The 18,289-nt window shown below is 24.5% G+C and overlaps 1 protein-coding gene across 1 annotated transcript in view; it reads right to left on the bottom strand.

Annotated features, from left to right (window-relative positions):
- The window catches only part of LOC100204705 (rootletin), a 58,414-nt gene that overhangs the window by 7,020 nt on the left and 33,105 nt on the right, over positions 1-18,289 (bottom strand). The window contains exons 11-22 of the mRNA XM_065800149.1: positions 18,120-18,250; positions 17,646-17,847; positions 16,357-16,585; positions 16,076-16,260; positions 15,207-15,851; positions 12,797-13,117; positions 11,987-12,105; positions 11,665-11,915; positions 11,374-11,546; positions 11,115-11,247; positions 10,619-10,809; positions 10,279-10,451 (exon numbers count right to left, since the gene is read on the bottom strand). Coding sequence (XP_065656221.1) covers positions 10,279-10,451; positions 10,619-10,809; positions 11,115-11,247; positions 11,374-11,546; positions 11,665-11,915; positions 11,987-12,105; positions 12,797-13,117; positions 15,207-15,851; positions 16,076-16,260; positions 16,357-16,585; positions 17,646-17,847; positions 18,120-18,250 — 2,753 coding nt within the window. The remainder of the gene's footprint in view (positions 1-10,278; positions 10,452-10,618; positions 10,810-11,114; positions 11,248-11,373; positions 11,547-11,664; positions 11,916-11,986; positions 12,106-12,796; positions 13,118-15,206; positions 15,852-16,075; positions 16,261-16,356; positions 16,586-17,645; positions 17,848-18,119; positions 18,251-18,289) is intronic.

Raw genomic sequence — 18,289 nt, 5'->3', positions numbered from 1 at the left:
TTAGGATAATGTTTGTCAATTAGGATCAAAATTTTTTTTCTCAATTCGATACTAATGTTTTTACTAGATGCAGAGTTAAACCAGATGGTATTGTGAGCTCAGTTCTTTTTTTGAGTTAAGAATGCATTAAAATGATAAGACAGACAACATTTATAAGAAGACTTTAAAAAGACTTCATTATACAGAAGGAAAGTATTTTGAAATAATTCTTTGTTAGAAGAATTTCTAGACTACCTAAGCTCAACCAAGTGCGGTATTTATTTCCATATACTTAAAGGATGATTTTAATCAGCATGGATGTAATTTAATACTTATCAGGTTTGAAATGAGATTTGAAGGTACAGTGACAGAGTTTTGGAGAAACATCAAGGTAGTTAAAAATTTTCATGTTTTACTGTATAGATATGCTGTATGTACTGTATAAATATGTTGTATAAATAAGTCATTTTATCTAAATATTTTGTGTGTGTGTGTGTGTGTGTGTGTGTGTGTATATATATATACACATACATACATACATATACACCTTGTACAAAAAGTTTCAACACACTAGTTTTTTTAAGAGTTAAGGTAAGTTTAGAGCGGTGCAAAGAGAAAACACAAGCAGGTTCCAGAGTTTTCAGAATTAAGAAAAAACACAACTTTGAATAAAAAAAATACAAAACCTTTTCTGAAATTAAATATTCACTTCTTGTTTGAGCATTTCGTGACTAGTTATTTGCTTTTTTGTTAGTTGATAATCCATCCAGCTCCATAGATTTTTGATTAGGTTTAAGTCAGGTGATTGTGCTGGCCAAGGAAGTTGAATATTACTTTCAAAATAAATAATTAGTGATTGAATGTGCTGTATGTCATGGAGCATTGTCTTGTTGAAATAACCAGTTTTGATCAGCTTGGAATAAATTGTGGCTAGGGATAGGCACATTTTCCAAAATGTCACAGTACTCATACTGGTTTAACTTTCATTCATATATGTTATGACAATCAACGCCTGAGTCTGATGTACATTCTCATATGCTGACGGAACCAACACCTTTTTGAATATGGCTAAGTAGGTACTGCTTTAAAGATTTTCCATATTTTTGCGACAAACAAATCTCTTGTTTTTTCTGTTAACAATTTCAAAATTCAATTCAACGCTAAAGATAAGTATTTTCCATTGTTCCACTGAATATTTTAAACGCTTTTTGCACCATTTTTTTCATCTTTGGCGATAGGTTAACATCAGCAAAGGCTTTTTCACATTATGAAACGAATTAAGTTCATGCATATTATTGTTGTTTGGCTAACTTTTTCTCTATGTGTGAACTATTGATTTCTGTACTTAAAGCTGATACTCCTGCTTTTGGGTTTCATCTGCTCAGCCTGTCTGGTGTCAGTTTTTTCAGACACTCAATACGAGGTTTATCATTGACACTACCAGTTGATAAGTGATTCTTTATTGTTGTACAAACGCTGAATTCAGAAATAATTAAGCACCTGCCAATTTCTCTATTGATTATTTTCACTTTATGCATTCCAATGACTTGCCATTTTGCTTTTGACAAAACAGCTCTTTTACCCATGAAAATATAATACTTTGATAAGGTTTGATCAGTTAAAAATTGCTGAATTTTGAATCAAATTATAGTTTTATTCAAAATAAAATAAGAATAGGGATCCAAATAAAATATCCTAACGCTAACAGGCTGTTGAGTGATAGAAATGCAAAAGACTTCAATAAAAATCTCTCAATAAACAAGTGTGACAAGTTTTCTTATCAAAGTGTGTTTAAACTTTATATGAAAAATTGAAAGGAGTTAATTGCTCCACTAATTTTCTTATCACCCTCCACCTCCTTTATAATATCCTTACAATTTTTTTCTTTCTTTAAATTAATAAATTATAACCATATTACAATTAAACATAAAAATACAGAGTACATCTCATCAGTTTATCAGGTTATCATAACTTAAAAGTATTATATACATTAAAAATAAGTGCATTTAAACTTTCTGTACAAGGTGTATATATATATATGCAACCTTTGGAATTAGGAAAAATGAGGTCAACAATAAATTGCAGACATCATCAGGTCAGCAACAAAGTTTTGACACAAAGAGGTTACCATAAAATATAGATATTTGTATATATATATATGTATTTATATATATATATATATATATATATATATATATATATATATATATATATATATATATATATATATATATATATATGTATTTATATATATATATATATTTATATATATATATATATATATATATATATATATATATATATATATATATATATATATATATATATATATATACACATATATATATACACATATAAATAAGCTACTAAAGAATAATGAAAGAAAAGATTGCTGAATCATGCCAAACCTTCAGTCGATGTAGCAACACTCCTTTGTGGCAACAAGCTATAAGATCAATGTATATTAATTATTACAAACTTTAAATGGCATCTTATAAAGAGTTTATCTTTTTATAATTGAATAAAAAACTTCTCCTATAAACATAACTCTATTATTAATTTTTCAAAATAATATTTTGAGGGAGTTTAGACTTGTTATCCAGAATAAATGATGTTGATAACGTTATCAAGTATAAATATATTTAATAATCTAAACTCTTTCTATATATTGTATTGAAAAATTAATAACAGAGTTACATCTAGAGAAAAGTTTTTGATTTACTTAATTATTACAAGTATTTACACTTTAAGCAGTATAAGTTTTGAATTAATTTTGTTTATATTTATAAGAAAAATAAAGTTTAGAAAAATAATATTTCATAATAGTTACATCAGCTTTTTATAATGAACAGATTGTGCAATACCAAAAAAGTGAAAACAGAAATTTCCTTATAATTTAGAAAAAACTTTGATTAAAAAAATTATTTAAACTCTTTGTAAAGTATGATATAACACTGCATCAAAAAATATTCATAAAGCGTACGTTTAACTTTTTTGTCGTAAGGCAAGTGAAAGCGGAATTTTATATGTTTTTAAATAAATGGTACTTAATACAAGTAATAATTTTTGTTTGTAATATATTTTAATTTTGTTTTACTTTTTAAAAGTAAAAAATTATTTGCAAAGTCGCAATTTTAAGAAATAATAAAAAAAAAAAAATTAATATATTTTAATTTATTTATACAAATGTAGAGAAAAGAAAGAAATTAATTTATGTTAAATGACAATGAAAAATGTAATAATAAATTTATTGATTTAATATTAAAAAACAAAAAAAGTCAGAACAAAATAGACCACAATATGTACATCTACAAATTAACACTTCTAGATTTGTTTTTCTTAATGAGTAAATTAAACTTGTTTTGCAGTAATTTATTTTATTGCAGTAGTTTAAAAAAGTTGTTTAAAAAATGTCCATAAATAAAATAAAAAAATAAAGATTATTTTATGATGCCAAAATCACAAAAAGCTAATGTGCTGAGTTATTTTTATTTAAAACAAGGCCTGGTATATATATATGGGTATGTATGTATGTATGTATATGTATATATATGCATGTTTGTATATGTATATATGAGTTTGGCAAAAGTTGGCAAACACGGAGAATACTCTTTCAACATCGGTAGATGTGGGCTTAATTGTTAATAATGCATCATAAAGCTTTTGCAAGTTTCCTGTACGCTGGCCTGTATTCTTAAAAAGAGTAAATTTAGCTTTTAACCACCTGAAATTGTCCTGTCCAGAAGGCGCTATTGGTGATTCATTTTTCTTCAGCAACACATTCGGTTCCTCTTGTAGAGTTAAAATTTTATTTGTTTCAATAATATTAACGTCATGAACATCAAAAAGTCAAGATGCCAACATTCTTGCAAAAGTTATTGTATCTCTGGATGGGGCTATTGTAGAGTTCTTGAGACACATAATAAATTCATGAAATCTGTATTCAGGCGTTCATCAACTCTAATTCTCTAATTATCCATCAATTTTTTGCTAATTTCACTGTTAACTAAAGAAAGTTTCTCAAACATAAACTCTAAAATCGCGTCAACGCTCAACAGAGTTGCATCTTCTCTACTAAGATTCACTATAGCAAGTATAATGGATTTTATTGCCTCTAGATACCTCTTGGAAAAAAAATTGAACTTCATCTTGATGAAGTTCAATTCCTTTTCCAAGTAGAGCCTTGACTTTTGATTGAAAAACTTGATTTCGAACCTTTGACAGTTTGATGTATTTTATCAGTTTGTGTGAGTTCTTAAGTAAATTATTGTAGTCAATATAACCTTCGCAATCATCATTTATAAATTCAAAATTTTTGCCTTTGTCAAAGGAATCACTGATTGTTATTGTCATTACAGGGGTCGCTTAAATCTTCAATATCATATTTTTTCGTATTAAGTGTGTCACATACTCCAAGATGTATACCATGAATTAAGGACAATATTGACCAATAACATTTAAAGTTCAAATATACTTCTTGTTTACAGATGCTTCACCCTGAGTAGGTACAATTAAGTCTTTTTCCATCGATATTCCAAACACATTTAGATGTTGTTTCATTATTTCAACCATATCAAGCGCACTGCATGAACCCAAAATTCAAACTAATCCTGTTTTATACGTGATATTGTCAGTTTTATCATGAATATCAACTCCAAAATATCTTCATCCTCTTAAAGTAGTAACCTCATCGACAGTCATGCTAAACTTAACTTTATTGGTTACTTTAAATTTTATGGTGTCAATCATTTTTTTTTGCTTTTCATCAAAATTTTTGTGCAAAAGTTTCGTTGCATCACTTTCGTTAGCGGGGAGTTTAAATCCATCTCAAGCTATTGACTGACGCATGTATTTATTTCTGGTTATAGCTCGAACTGAAATGCCATACGTAGCCAAATCAGAAACAATATTCTGAAGCTTCTTTTGCCCAAAGAAGTTGCCAACAGTTTTTTGTCTCTTCTCGCTTGCTCTCTCACCTTTTAGTATGATTGATTCTATTGCCTTATCTAATCAAAGTCTGTAACCTTTTAAGTGATTTTTTAAGGTAGTTTTAGAATTTCCTAAGCATTTTATTACTTTGTTACAATGTTGACACTGTCCTTCCAACTCTTTAGTAATTGGATTTTTACATTTTATTCCGTATATCCAGACTGACATTGCTAATAATATGAATAGAAAGTAAGGATATTAAGTAGCCATTTTACCCACCATTAAAAACTAATTCCTAACTAGTAACTATGCATTTATTTTTAAGTTAATGTAAATAAGAAACTGGTGCTAGAAGCCCTATTTATAGTTCTAAAGAAACTCCTAAGAAACCATTAATAAACTTTTAGTACTAGATTAGTGGAAAAGAACTATTAAAATAGGAAACTCCTTAGTACTTCCCTGTGTGCTTGTTTTTTTTTTATAAAAAATGTTAACTACTGAACTAAAGTTATTTATTAAAGTTACTTTTTAGCCTATATTTTAAACTATTTATTAAATCACTATCGAAAAATAAATAAAATTAAATTACCATTCAAATTGCTTTAATAAACGTGTTGTTATATTGTTAATAAAGAAACTTTTCTCTTGCTGACCCTACTTCTGAGGGTTGTATGTATATATACTTGTATGCATGTATGCATGTATGTATGTATGTATGTATGTCAGGGTGTTAGCCAGCCTGATGGCGCCGCGTATAACGCGGTTTCCTAATTGGTTTAAAATACCCAAAGATTTTTAAGATCATGGTAAAAAAAAAAATGAAATCAGTCTCAGATTTAAATTGTTGCGCTAGACTAGTAAAAACGCAATTAGTACGCGCGACAAGGAAATGAATTAAGATAATCAATTAAGAATAAAGATCGATTTTTTAAAGTGAAAAAAAAAGTGTCGTCATTTAACAAGCAAGATCATTCATTCAAAAGTTGAAAAAAAATGTTTTTAATTTTTAAGTAACTTCAGTTATTCTCCAGTTAAAATTGTTCAATACAATTAATAAATTATTTTATTAATTTATTTTTGTTATTCCAAAACTCTTTATTTACATTCTTGCTTTTTATCTTAAGTTAGGAAAGGTACAAATAAAATTTGCATATTAATAAACATTATAATATAAAATAAGTTAAAAACGTTTTTATATTAAAAGATTTATTAATAATTTCGGTAAAATAAGTTTTTATATTAAAAGATTTATTAATAATTTCGATAAAATAAGTTAGCTGGGAAAGTAAACCGAAAACAAAAAAAAATCAAAAATAAAACTTGCAATGAAACGTATTATATATGTTATATTTGCGTAAAACATAAAAGAAGATAATTAAATAATATTATAATATTATTAATTATTAACCAATGTTTACAATAATTACAATAATTAATTTTTTTTAATTTACAAATTCAAAATTTACGTAGATATTTAATGTACATTTGTAAATTGAAAAAAATCGACCTGCCCCTTAAATGTCTTTGTTACTTACTCGGTGTAGTAAAGGCAATTTTAAAATACTATAGCGTCTGTATGATATTTTGTTGACTACTACATATTTCCGTTAAATGATCAGGTCTGTGAATCATGAAAAGACGGAAAAAATAAAATGATAAATTTTGCGGTATCATAAAATATAAATATTTGAAGCGAAAAAACCCAGATAGATTTTTTTTTTTCTAAATCTTCTTAAAATCCTAATTTGCTTGTCCAAATTCATATAAGATTTTAAGTAAATACGATTTTTAGGTAAAATGAACATCATAGATTAAAAACTTTTAACGTTTATTGGCACTTTTTCTTGATTGCAAGTTCTTTTGTATTTTTTGTAAAAATTGATAGAAATATTGTATTTTGACAACTATATAAAGCTAATAGGTCAGAAACGATTAGAACTAGGATCTATAGTAAATTAAGGCACTTTTTCAAAAGATTTTAACTAAATTCATGTTAACGCCGATGAGCGAAAGTGATCTAAAGGCTCCAAAATGGTATTCTTTGTATTCACAATTAGGGGTAGTAAAGATGATTAGAAAATTATATAAAAAAGCAAAAAATTCTTCATATGTTAAAAAAACCTGAAGCGAAAAAAAATATAACATCTAAAGCTTTTATTTGGATATAATACGCCTATAAAATCATGCCAATTTCAAATAAATAAATTCGAATAATTTGTAAATTGCCTTAACTACACCGAATATTTAAATAAAAGTAGCATTATATTTGACGGAAATTAGCGAGCCAACCAATTTTTCAATAAAGGTTATTAATTAACTTTAATTTAACTTTCATTTAAAAGCTATCAATTTAAATAAGTTTTTTACTATTTGAATTTATCTTATGATAAAAATTGTAATATAAAATATGATGAACAATTATACGATTACCTATGTAAGCAAGTTAAACATTTTTTTTAACTATTTAAAAATTTTTTGTTTTAAAATACTAAGTATTTTAAATCTGATATATTCGAAATCTTTCCATATAATTAGGGTTGTCAAACGTCTGGATTTTACAAAAATTACAATTTTAAGGATTTTACAAACCTGTAATTATTTTTTTTAGTGTTTTCCTTCGTAAAAGCCGTAAAATTCTGGCATTCCTAAGTATAATGTATAGTTTTTTTATCGACTGTCGTTAAAAAGTTGTTTTAGCAAGTTAAAAAGTTACAAGAGGATCTTGGAAATCGTCAAAAATGTTTTGTTAAAAATTAATTACTATTAAACATTTTTTTTACATTTATAATTTAAAAATGAAAATAAAAATAAAAGAAGACAATATATGTAACTAATTGTTTAAACCTTTTAAAACTGTATTTAAAAGCGATTTACGCAATTAAAATAGATCAAAGTTTCAATAAATAAACTTATTAATTCATTCATTAAAACTGCAAACAATTGTCTTTTGTTCTAGTTTTCTCTCAACAATATTAAACAAAGGAGAGAAGCAATTTAAAAATGAAAACTGAAGAAAATTGCTCAAAATGAAACAAGTTGAATAATTATACATTTATAAAATATAAAAATGTTCCTGAAAAATAAAACAGAAAAATATTCCTATGAATAACCCAGCAAAAATAGAAATTTTTTATTGAAACTTAATTGTATCTAAAAAATTGTATCTACTTTTTTAAATGTCAGAATGTAATGACCTTTTTTTTTTTTTAGCTGCACCTAAATTCCCAATTTCGCTAAAACGCTGTATGAATTTTTTTTCTGGCTAACACCCTGTATGTATGTATGTATGTATATATGTATGCATGTATATATGTATATATATATATATATATATATATATATATATATATATATATATATATATATATATATATATATATATATATATATGGGCAATTCCATGAGAAAGAGAGAAAAAAAAACAAAAACAGAAAAGCTATGAAATCACATACTTAACTCCATAACTTTTTTTTTAACTATTTAAAAATACTTTTAAGCAAAAAAGTTTAAAAAAAAAATCATTTTATCATACCACAGCATGGTTTTAATGTTGTATGGTTTGCATAAACATGTTTTGACACTTATTTACAGTCCTGTTGTGTAGCGTGAAAATCGTATCGTATATCCATAATTGAGAACTTCGATAATCTTAAAGTGCATTTTTTCACAAAGTATACATGTTTGTTAATAATCATTTATACTTTTTTTCTTACATCTTTGATTGCATCATTTTATTTATTGGTTTTAAGCATTGGATTTTTTGTTATGACCGTCACGGTTGCAACTGTCATGACAGGAAAAACATAAAACTGCTTGAAAAATTCATGTAAAAACTATGAAAATCAGCATATAATAACATCAATATGTGCTAAATACACACACCAAATCATTTTTTTTTTACTATGCTATTCGCTGCAATAAGTCTGACAAAGTTGTTTTGTCCAGAAGTGGTAAAAAGTAAGCATTACAACTGTCATGCTATGTAGAGTTAATTTTTGAAAAAAGTTGAAAACTTTAATGCTGTAACATTTAAATACTAAACTATATGATAGTATTTTACATGTCTGGAAAGTTTTAAGTCGTTTTCATTTAAGGAACATTTTTAATAGCTTAAAGAGCGTCAAATGTTACGACTGCCATTATCGCGGTATTGCCCATATATATATATATATATATATATATATATATATATATATATATATATATATATTTATATATATATACGGTAGGGTGTCCCAAAAAATAACATTTTTGAAAAATATATGCTGCATTTCTCTTACTGTGTTTTATATTATTATCTATATATGCTATAGTAGATATTTATGTATATTAGGGTGTTCCAAAAACCAACAATTTTGAAAAATATATGGTGCCACCCTCTATTGTGTTCTACAAGATAAAAAAAAACACTAATTTCTATAAATTATAAGTTCCTAATATTCGAAAAAAATTTCTTAAAAGTGCTGTGTCTCAAATGAAGCAAAATCATATGAAAATTTTAAAAATGATAATTAAAAATAATATATAAAAAACCTATTGAAAAAAAAATTGTCAAAAAAAATGGTAAAAATACCCCCTTATTTTTTTTAGTTGATAAACTTTATTTTCTATGCTGTTAAATCTTTCATCACATAAAACGCATTACGGGGGTGGCAGCATATATTTTTCAAAAATGTTGATTTTTGGGACATCCTAATATAAATACATATCTACTATAGCATATATAGATAAAAAATAGTTAGTTTTTCCTACTTTATATATATATACATATATATATATATATATATATATATATATATATATATATATATATATATATATATATATATATATATATATATATATATATATATATATATATATCCTACAAAAAGTCTATAAATATATATATTCTTATAAAAAGCCTATAAAAAAAAGTACATGCAAATATAGGCTGTTTTAGATAATCCTGCATGGGCTTTTAGGAGCCAGCAAGCTCATGATGACATTCCAGTAACTAAATGTATTCCAATGCATGCTTTAAGTAACTAGATGTGTTCCAATGCATGCTTTAAAAAAGACCATTTAAAAAGATGAATCTTTTTTAACTAGCAAAAAAAATATCAAAATTTTATAAGTTTTTATTAACAATCATTATTGAACAACTCATTGAGCAAAAGTTCTATTTTGAACACTTTGGTTGGTACACTTTGGTAGTGACTGTATTTGCAATTGGATCATACTAACCATGTTTTGGTACTTCTTAACTGTTCAGCCAAAAAAAAATTTAACTTAAAGGTATTGACTCAAAATTCAAACTAATTCTATTTGAATTGAATTTTTAAAAAAATAGTAAAAACTGTAAATTATACTAATAATCTCAAATAATACCTGTTTATTGATTGATTTGGCTTAATACCCAGTGTCCTTCTAAGAGCTGAATATACATTTGATAATTTTGAGTCTAAATCATTTTTAAGAGCTTCAAGTTTTGTTAACTGGTCTTCTAATCCCAAATTACGACCTTCAACACTTGATAACTTTAACTTCAAATCACTTTTTTCCTAAAAAACAGAGACAATATAAATATTTGTATGAAAAATATTATCATAAATAAGAATTTCCAAACATTTTAATAATAATAAATAAATAATAATTATAATAATATTAAACAAATTTATAACTGCTTATTTTTAAACTACCTATTGCAACTTATTTTTAAAAGACTAACTTGATTTGATACATCCAAAAGATTTTCCAGTTGTCTCATTTTGTCGTACACTTTTACTTCTGTTTGACGAGCATCTTCTAAAGCCATAAGTAGATCTTTCTCTCTAAGTCCAAATTCATCATTATGCTCTCTAGCCTTTGTGGCTAGTGCTTGCATCTCTGCTTTAATGGCATCTTTAGATGTTTCACATTCTATAAATATAATATGAGTTATTAAAATATATTAAAATAACTAATAATCTATATATATATATATATATATATATATATATATATATATATATATATATATATATATATATATATATATATATATATATATATATATATATTAAATTAACTAATACCAAATATATTAAACTTAAAACTATATTTATAAAATCTTATAGTTTATAAAATGATATAATTATTCAATTCAGATTTTATATACTAACAAATATTCAACAATAAAAATACAAAATGAAAACTTTTTTGATATTACAAACTTAAATAACTACCTCTGAGCTTATTTTTTGTGTTTATCAAATCAAGCCGCTCTTCTTCAAGAAGAGAATTTGTCTTATTAAGTTGATCTTTTGCAATGTTTAAGTCTTTCTTACATTTTACACATTCAGTATCTAACAGACGCACCTAAAAATGTAACATTTTTTACAACACTTTTAAAATAGTTAAACTAAGAAATTTTAAAATTAAACCATAAAATTCAGAGACATTTTACTGACACAAATGGAACTATATTTTTATATATTAACAAACCCGATTCTGCAATTGTTGAACTTCTTTTCTTGTTTCTTGTCTTGCCGTCTCGAGCTCACTGATCATATGTCGCAAATCATCTGTTTCCCTGGTCTGCATAACATTTGTATCGTCCAAAATTGAAGCTAATTTTTTGCTATCTTCATAATTTTTTTTGTATGTCATTTTCTCACCTTAAAAAAAATTGTATAAAAATAACAAATGATCATTAGAGAGTCAAAAATAAAAATGTATGGCTATATTTCTTCAGAACATCTAAACAATATCTAAACAGTATAAAAAACAACTCACTTTCTACTTGCTTAAAAGCTTCTCGTAACTCTTCAGCACCTGAAAGTACTAGCATTTTCTCTACCTCAGCATCTTTAAGAGACCTCTTCAACTCTAATGTGTGTTTGTTTGCATCGTCTAATTTTCCATTTAAATCAATTACCTTGTTTGCCAATTCTTTACACTCCTTTTGTGCTGCCTCGTGGTTTTCATTTAAAATCTTAAGCTGAAGCTTGGCATTAGACAACTCTCCATATAACTCTTCTTTATTTCTAAAATAGAAGAAAGTTGTAAACAATTGCAATACCAGAATTCAAAAAAAGAAATAATAAATAATGCGCACTTAAGAAGTTTTTCTTGACTGTCAACAAATTCTTTTAACTTAGCTTCGTAAAGATTCACAGTTTCTTCTAGATTTTCTTTGCATTTTTCTATCTCATGTGCGCTACCATTGAGTAAATCCTATATACGGTGTGCAATAATGTAGATAAAATGCAAGAAATGTATAAATATAAACATATATACGTAAACAAGTGAAAACTTAAAGTTGTTCTTTAGTTTATTCAAATTTTATCTTTAATTAATTCAAAGTTATTCTTTATCAAGCTTAATCTTTTTCTATTCTAAATCTTTAATAAAATGAATAAAATAAATTTATTAAACAATAATTATAAAAGAAAAATAACTTAATAATTTGTAAAATAAACAATTAAATTTAAAAAATTTGAAACAAAGAAAAATATATATAACAATTAGAAAAAAAAAAATATAAACATGTATTAATTGGAATAAATCTTACTAAAATACAAGTTTATATTTCTTTCTCTAAAATCTTGTCTCTAAAATCATATACTATAATACATGGAATTTATATCTAATATAATTTTGTATAATATTTAAATTTAATATACAGTTTTAGGACACAGAAATCATATAATAGATAATAGTATAAACATATTAAAGTTAACATTATTATTCCAGACTTAATGAAATCTTTGTATACTATTTATACTTGTAAATAACTCTCTGTAAACTATTTATACTTGTAAATAAGTCTTTGTAAACTATTTATACTTGTAAATAATAATTAATCTAAAATAATTTTTTCAATCCGAATTCGAATCCGAATAAATTTGATTAAAAAAAAAAAAACCTTTTCTCTTGCTGCTCTTTCTTCAAGATCTCTTTTCAAGATCTCTAATTCTTCATTTGCTGAATCCAAATCGTCTTTAAGTTTTGTTATTTTTTCAACAAGAAGTGATTTTTCACTATCTGCTGCTCTTAAGTGCGCTTGTTTTTCTGCTTCAGCTTGCAAAAGTAGATCATCTCTTTCCCTTTGAATGCTTGCAACTTCATTTATCAAAGCTAGACGATCACGTTCAGCTTTAATTTGATAATCTTCCATCTCTTCTTTAAGCTCATTTATGACAATCAAATGTTCCTCTTTTTTTGCTGTTAACATTTTGTCTTTGTCCTAAAATTAATGTTAAATAGAAAATACTTTTTAAACTACCATCACTTGCATTCGATTTTTTCTATCATTAATCAATAACAACACCAATAAAAACAAGATTTTTATTTTCTTTTAATAAACATTACAATAATAATAATAGTAATAATATTAAAATAATAATAATGATAAAAATAATAACAATAGTAATAATAATAATAAGTTATAACTGTAACATTGATTTAAATAAGAAAACCATGATCAGGGTGTTAGCAAGCCCAATAGTAAAATTTTGTGAATTTAAAATTCCTAAAATTCAATGACCTTTTTTTTTTTTTATTTGTATGAAGTAATAGAGCAACTCATTAAAAATTCCCATAAATTCGTAGAACAATGATAAATAATTCTAATACTGCAAAAACAAGGTAAAAATATATTTCTGGCTAACACACTGATGATGCGGACTATAACAATTGTATTTAAATATATATAACAATATAAGCATTTAAATAGTGAGTTAATGATTGATAAGGATTATGTCATACAGAAGTCTGAATAAAGAAGGAACAGTAAAATCAAAGGAGTAAAACTAAAAGATGAGAGAAACTATTTGCATCTCTACTCTATTTGGTTTTTGTTAGCCCACATCCTTGTCTTTATATAATATTTGACTAGTTATTTTTTCAAATGTTAAAAAATTAGAAAACTGATTATTAATTAGAATGTTTAAGCTTGAATAATTTTTATTTGGAGCTTTATGGAAAGCATTTTATCACATGCAAATCAACACAAATTTTTTGCCACAGAAAAATCAACACAAATCTCAATAATAATCTTAATAATAATTAATTTAATTATAAATTAATCATATAAAGGGCACATTCTTATAGTCATTATTTATTTGATTTACTTTGTGCCATTTGATATTTTATATTTTTAATTAAGAAAGTCATCAAGATATGAGCAAATTTTGCAATTGGCTGTCACCCTTTGTGACAAGTGAAGCTCCATTTAACCTTTGTTTTAAAATCAACAAAACATTTACTTTAATAAAGGCTTGTGCTTTTCAATATTTATTTTATAGATGAAATAAATAATGAATTAACATATTACCATAATTGATGTTAATGTGTCACACACGACTCCAATAAAATAAGCATTCATTAATAACTGATTTATTAAAGAAACAATAAGTCAATATTATTAAAAAAAACTATCATTTTTTCAAATTAAAAATAAATTATTTTAGAATATAAAAAATTATATAATTATAAATATGCCATTAGAATATATACATACATATGCATCAGAAGTGTTTAAATGTTGCTTTAAAATTTAATTTAGGATCTGTGAGTAGAGCTTTCTCTAATCACACACAGAAAAAGATAGCAATGGCTGCTTAATAAAGTTAGAAAAGAAGAAATGCCTCTTAACCCCTTAACTGTGTCTGACGGATAACTGTGTCTGCTTCTTATTTTTATAGCTGTTCTTTCTTGAAATTGTTTACAATAATTTGCAATAATTATCATAATTTGCAATAATTAGGATAATTTGCAATAATTAGGATAATTTAGAACAATTATCATAATTGATTAAATTATGATATATAATTTACAATAATTATGATAATTTACATTATTATGATACCATAAATTATCAAAAAAATTACAATACAAAGAAGAAAAAATAAACAGCCTAAAAAAATTGTAAACAAAATATTATGCTGTAATAAAAAATGCAACTTTAAAATCTAATTCACAGTTAAGTTGTTAAAGACCGTTAAAAACATTAAGTTCTGTTAAAAGAAGGCAGAAGAGTAAAGTTCTACAAAAGAGTGGAGTTCTACAAAAGACAGATAGAATGACAGAGATATCTACTTATGACAAAAGGAGAGAGCAGTCTTTTAATATGTACATAAAAAAAAAGGAGGCAAGTTATTATGTTAAATCAAAACTGAAAAATCTTAACAAATGCTTACAACTTTAGTATGATGTCTTAAATAGTTTTTTTTAAAACAAAATTAAATTAATAAATAACCATATTAAGATATCATGTTCATATTTCTATCAGACAAAAGCATTATTCAACAATTAAACAACAGTTTTAATATTACCATTGCAATTTGGTGGATCTGGTCTTCATGCTGTTCTTTCAGCCGACTTAATGCGAGGTCTCGCTCACGCTCAAGCAAAGATAATTTCTGCTGCAAAAGCTCATTTTCTTTATTTAACTTTGCTGTTTGTACTTCATTTTCTTTTTTTAAGTGAGCTAACTCAACAGCTATAGTATCTTTTGCCAGTTGGACTTCATGATTGCTTGCATCAAGTTGCTCTTTACGTACTTCAAGTTTTCCTACAAGGTGTTGCAACTCATAAAGATACGACTCTAATGTTTCTTTTTCAGACTTAAGTAAAGCATTTGACTCTGTCAGTGCTTGAATTTCTTTTAAATTACCAGATAATTTGACTGAAATAAGCGAGTTTTCTTTTGTCAGTTCCTCCTTTTCTTTCAATAGACGGTTAAGATTGTTCTGCAATCTTTCCACTTCTAGTCGCAGTGAGATCAACTCGTACTGAGATACTTCTTTTTCTCTTACAACATTGTTCAAAGTATCATTCATTTTGTTTTTTGAAAAACAAGCCTCTTGTAATTGCTCCTCCAGTTTTTCTATTGTAGCATCATTTAGACTTAATGCTTCAAGTATTCCTTTTCGCTCTGATTCCAGTGATGCTTTCTCTTTATCGATTCGAAGCAAATCCTACATATAAAAATGTATACGTTTTTTTATACAAAAAAGAAATATCTAAATATCAAAAAATAATAATAATGATAATTGTGCTAAACCAAATTTAAAAAACAAAAAGAAATTACAAAAGAATATTACAAATTTAAAAAACAAAAAGAAATTACAAAAGAACTCAACACTATTTATCATATGCAAATTATGCAGATTTTTTCATGACAAATGCTAAAACCATTTACCTCTTTTAGGCCTAACTTTTCTGATTCAAGATTTTCTTTTTCTTTGTAAATTTGATCTCTTTCAGCTTCAACTTGAAGAACTATCTTTCCAAGATTAAGTTTGTCCTCACCAAGAGCTTCATTTAATGTCTGCAATTTGACCAATGCATCCTTCAATTGAACTTCATCCATTTTAAGTTTATTAACTAAAAATATTAAATTAAATTCAAAAAAAAGGTAAAACTTAAGAAACCTTAAATTTTGTTACAAAATCCATTCAAAAAAAATTAAAAAGTAAAAACCATCATTTTCCAAGTCATCGCGTTCATCTTGAGCTGATTTTAGCAACTCTTGCAAATGAGTGTTTTCTTGTAGAAAAACGTCCTTTTCAAGTGAAGCTCTATTTAACTTTTCTTTTAAATCAACACATTCTTCTTTTAACATTGACTGTTTGCTCTCCAAGTCTGCAATAACCTTTTGAAGTTGTTGACCTTCATTACTCAAACGTGAAACTTCATTCATAATGGAGTCCTTAAAATAATTCTATTAATTTATGAAAAACTTCATAAACATAATATAATCAAAGGTTGATTTAAATAAAAACTAGTTAGTACAATTTCTTGTCAACAAAACAGTTGCTGTTAGAATTTATATCAAAAATTGGTAGTAAGAATTTTATGCAGATTAAACACAATTTCCTTAATTTAAACTTTTTTTACAACTTTTGACATTTATAATTATTTATATATATTATATTTATTTTAACATATTAGATTAATTTATATATATTATATTTACTTATATATATGATATTTATTTATATATATTATATCTATTTATATATATTATATTTATTTATATATATATAACTATATTATATATATTATTTATATATATTATTTATATATATATATATATATATATATATATATATATATATATATATATATATATATATATATATATATATATATATGTATATATATATATATATATATATATATATATATATATATATATTATATATATATAAATATATATAAATAAATATAATATATATATTATATTTATTTATATATAATATATGTATTTAAATATATTATATTTATTTATACTGTATTTATTTATATATATTTATTCTGCTAAATGTCACTGTTAATATTAAAAAATCATAAAAAAAATTAAAAACTATTTTGTAGATCAATAAAGTGCATTTCGATACCTTGAAAAATCATATTATTAAGACAATAGGAAAATGGGAGCATATGAATACTTTAAATCAAAACATATGAATACTTTAAATCAAAAGAGAATGGGTCCATATAAATATTCTAGTGAAACTTTTTATTTTTTAATCATATTTTAAATTTAACAGCTCATAGTTTAAACTTTTTTAAAATTGAAATAAAAAATAATTTTATAATAAAGGTTACAAAGTGATAAAAAAATTTATTATAAATAAGTGTAACAAATCAATGTAATTAATTTATTGATAATTTATTTCATTATTATTTGAAAAATACTATTAATAATAATAATAATAATAATAATAATAACAAAATTTAAAATAACAATAAATAATAAAACAAACCTTTCTTTCACTTTCATTCTCATGATTATTTTTCAAATAACTTATTTGATTTTCTAATTGATTAACTTTATGTTCATATTCTTCAACTTTATTCTGGAGGTGGTTTTTCATATTTTCAAAACTCTGTTTTTCCTTTTCAATAATTTGCAATTGATTTCTGTATTTATTGCAATCTTCATTACTTTTATTGTAGCTTGATTGTCTAATAAATGAATAAATTAAATATTAAATACAAAGAAAATCTTATATCTACATACTTTTTATTTTTAGTTTATGTTAGTGTGTGTACATATATATATATATATATATATATATATATATATATATATATATATATATATATATATATATATATATATATATATATTTAAAATTTATAAAAATGTTTATGATTTTATAAACTTTTGCTATAAAAAATGCTATTAAATCTAACAAAAAATTTAAAATCAAAAAATTATAAATATAAAAATTTACAATGATAAATGATCAGTTTTTAATTCATCGTATGCTGTGTTCAACTGCTGCAACTTGGATGAACATATGTCAAACTGTCTTTTAAAGCTTTGTTTATCCATAACTGCTATATCTAATTGTCTTTTCTGTTCCTATTCATATAATAACCTTATAAAAATTAATTTAGTTTT

Source organism: Hydra vulgaris, chromosome 06 (genome assembly GCF_038396675.1).
Source record: "Hydra vulgaris chromosome 06, alternate assembly HydraT2T_AEP".
In the NCBI taxonomy this organism is placed as follows: Eukaryota; Metazoa; Cnidaria; class Hydrozoa; order Anthoathecata; family Hydridae; genus Hydra; species Hydra vulgaris.
This window is presented reverse-complemented; position numbering and strand designations above follow the sequence as displayed.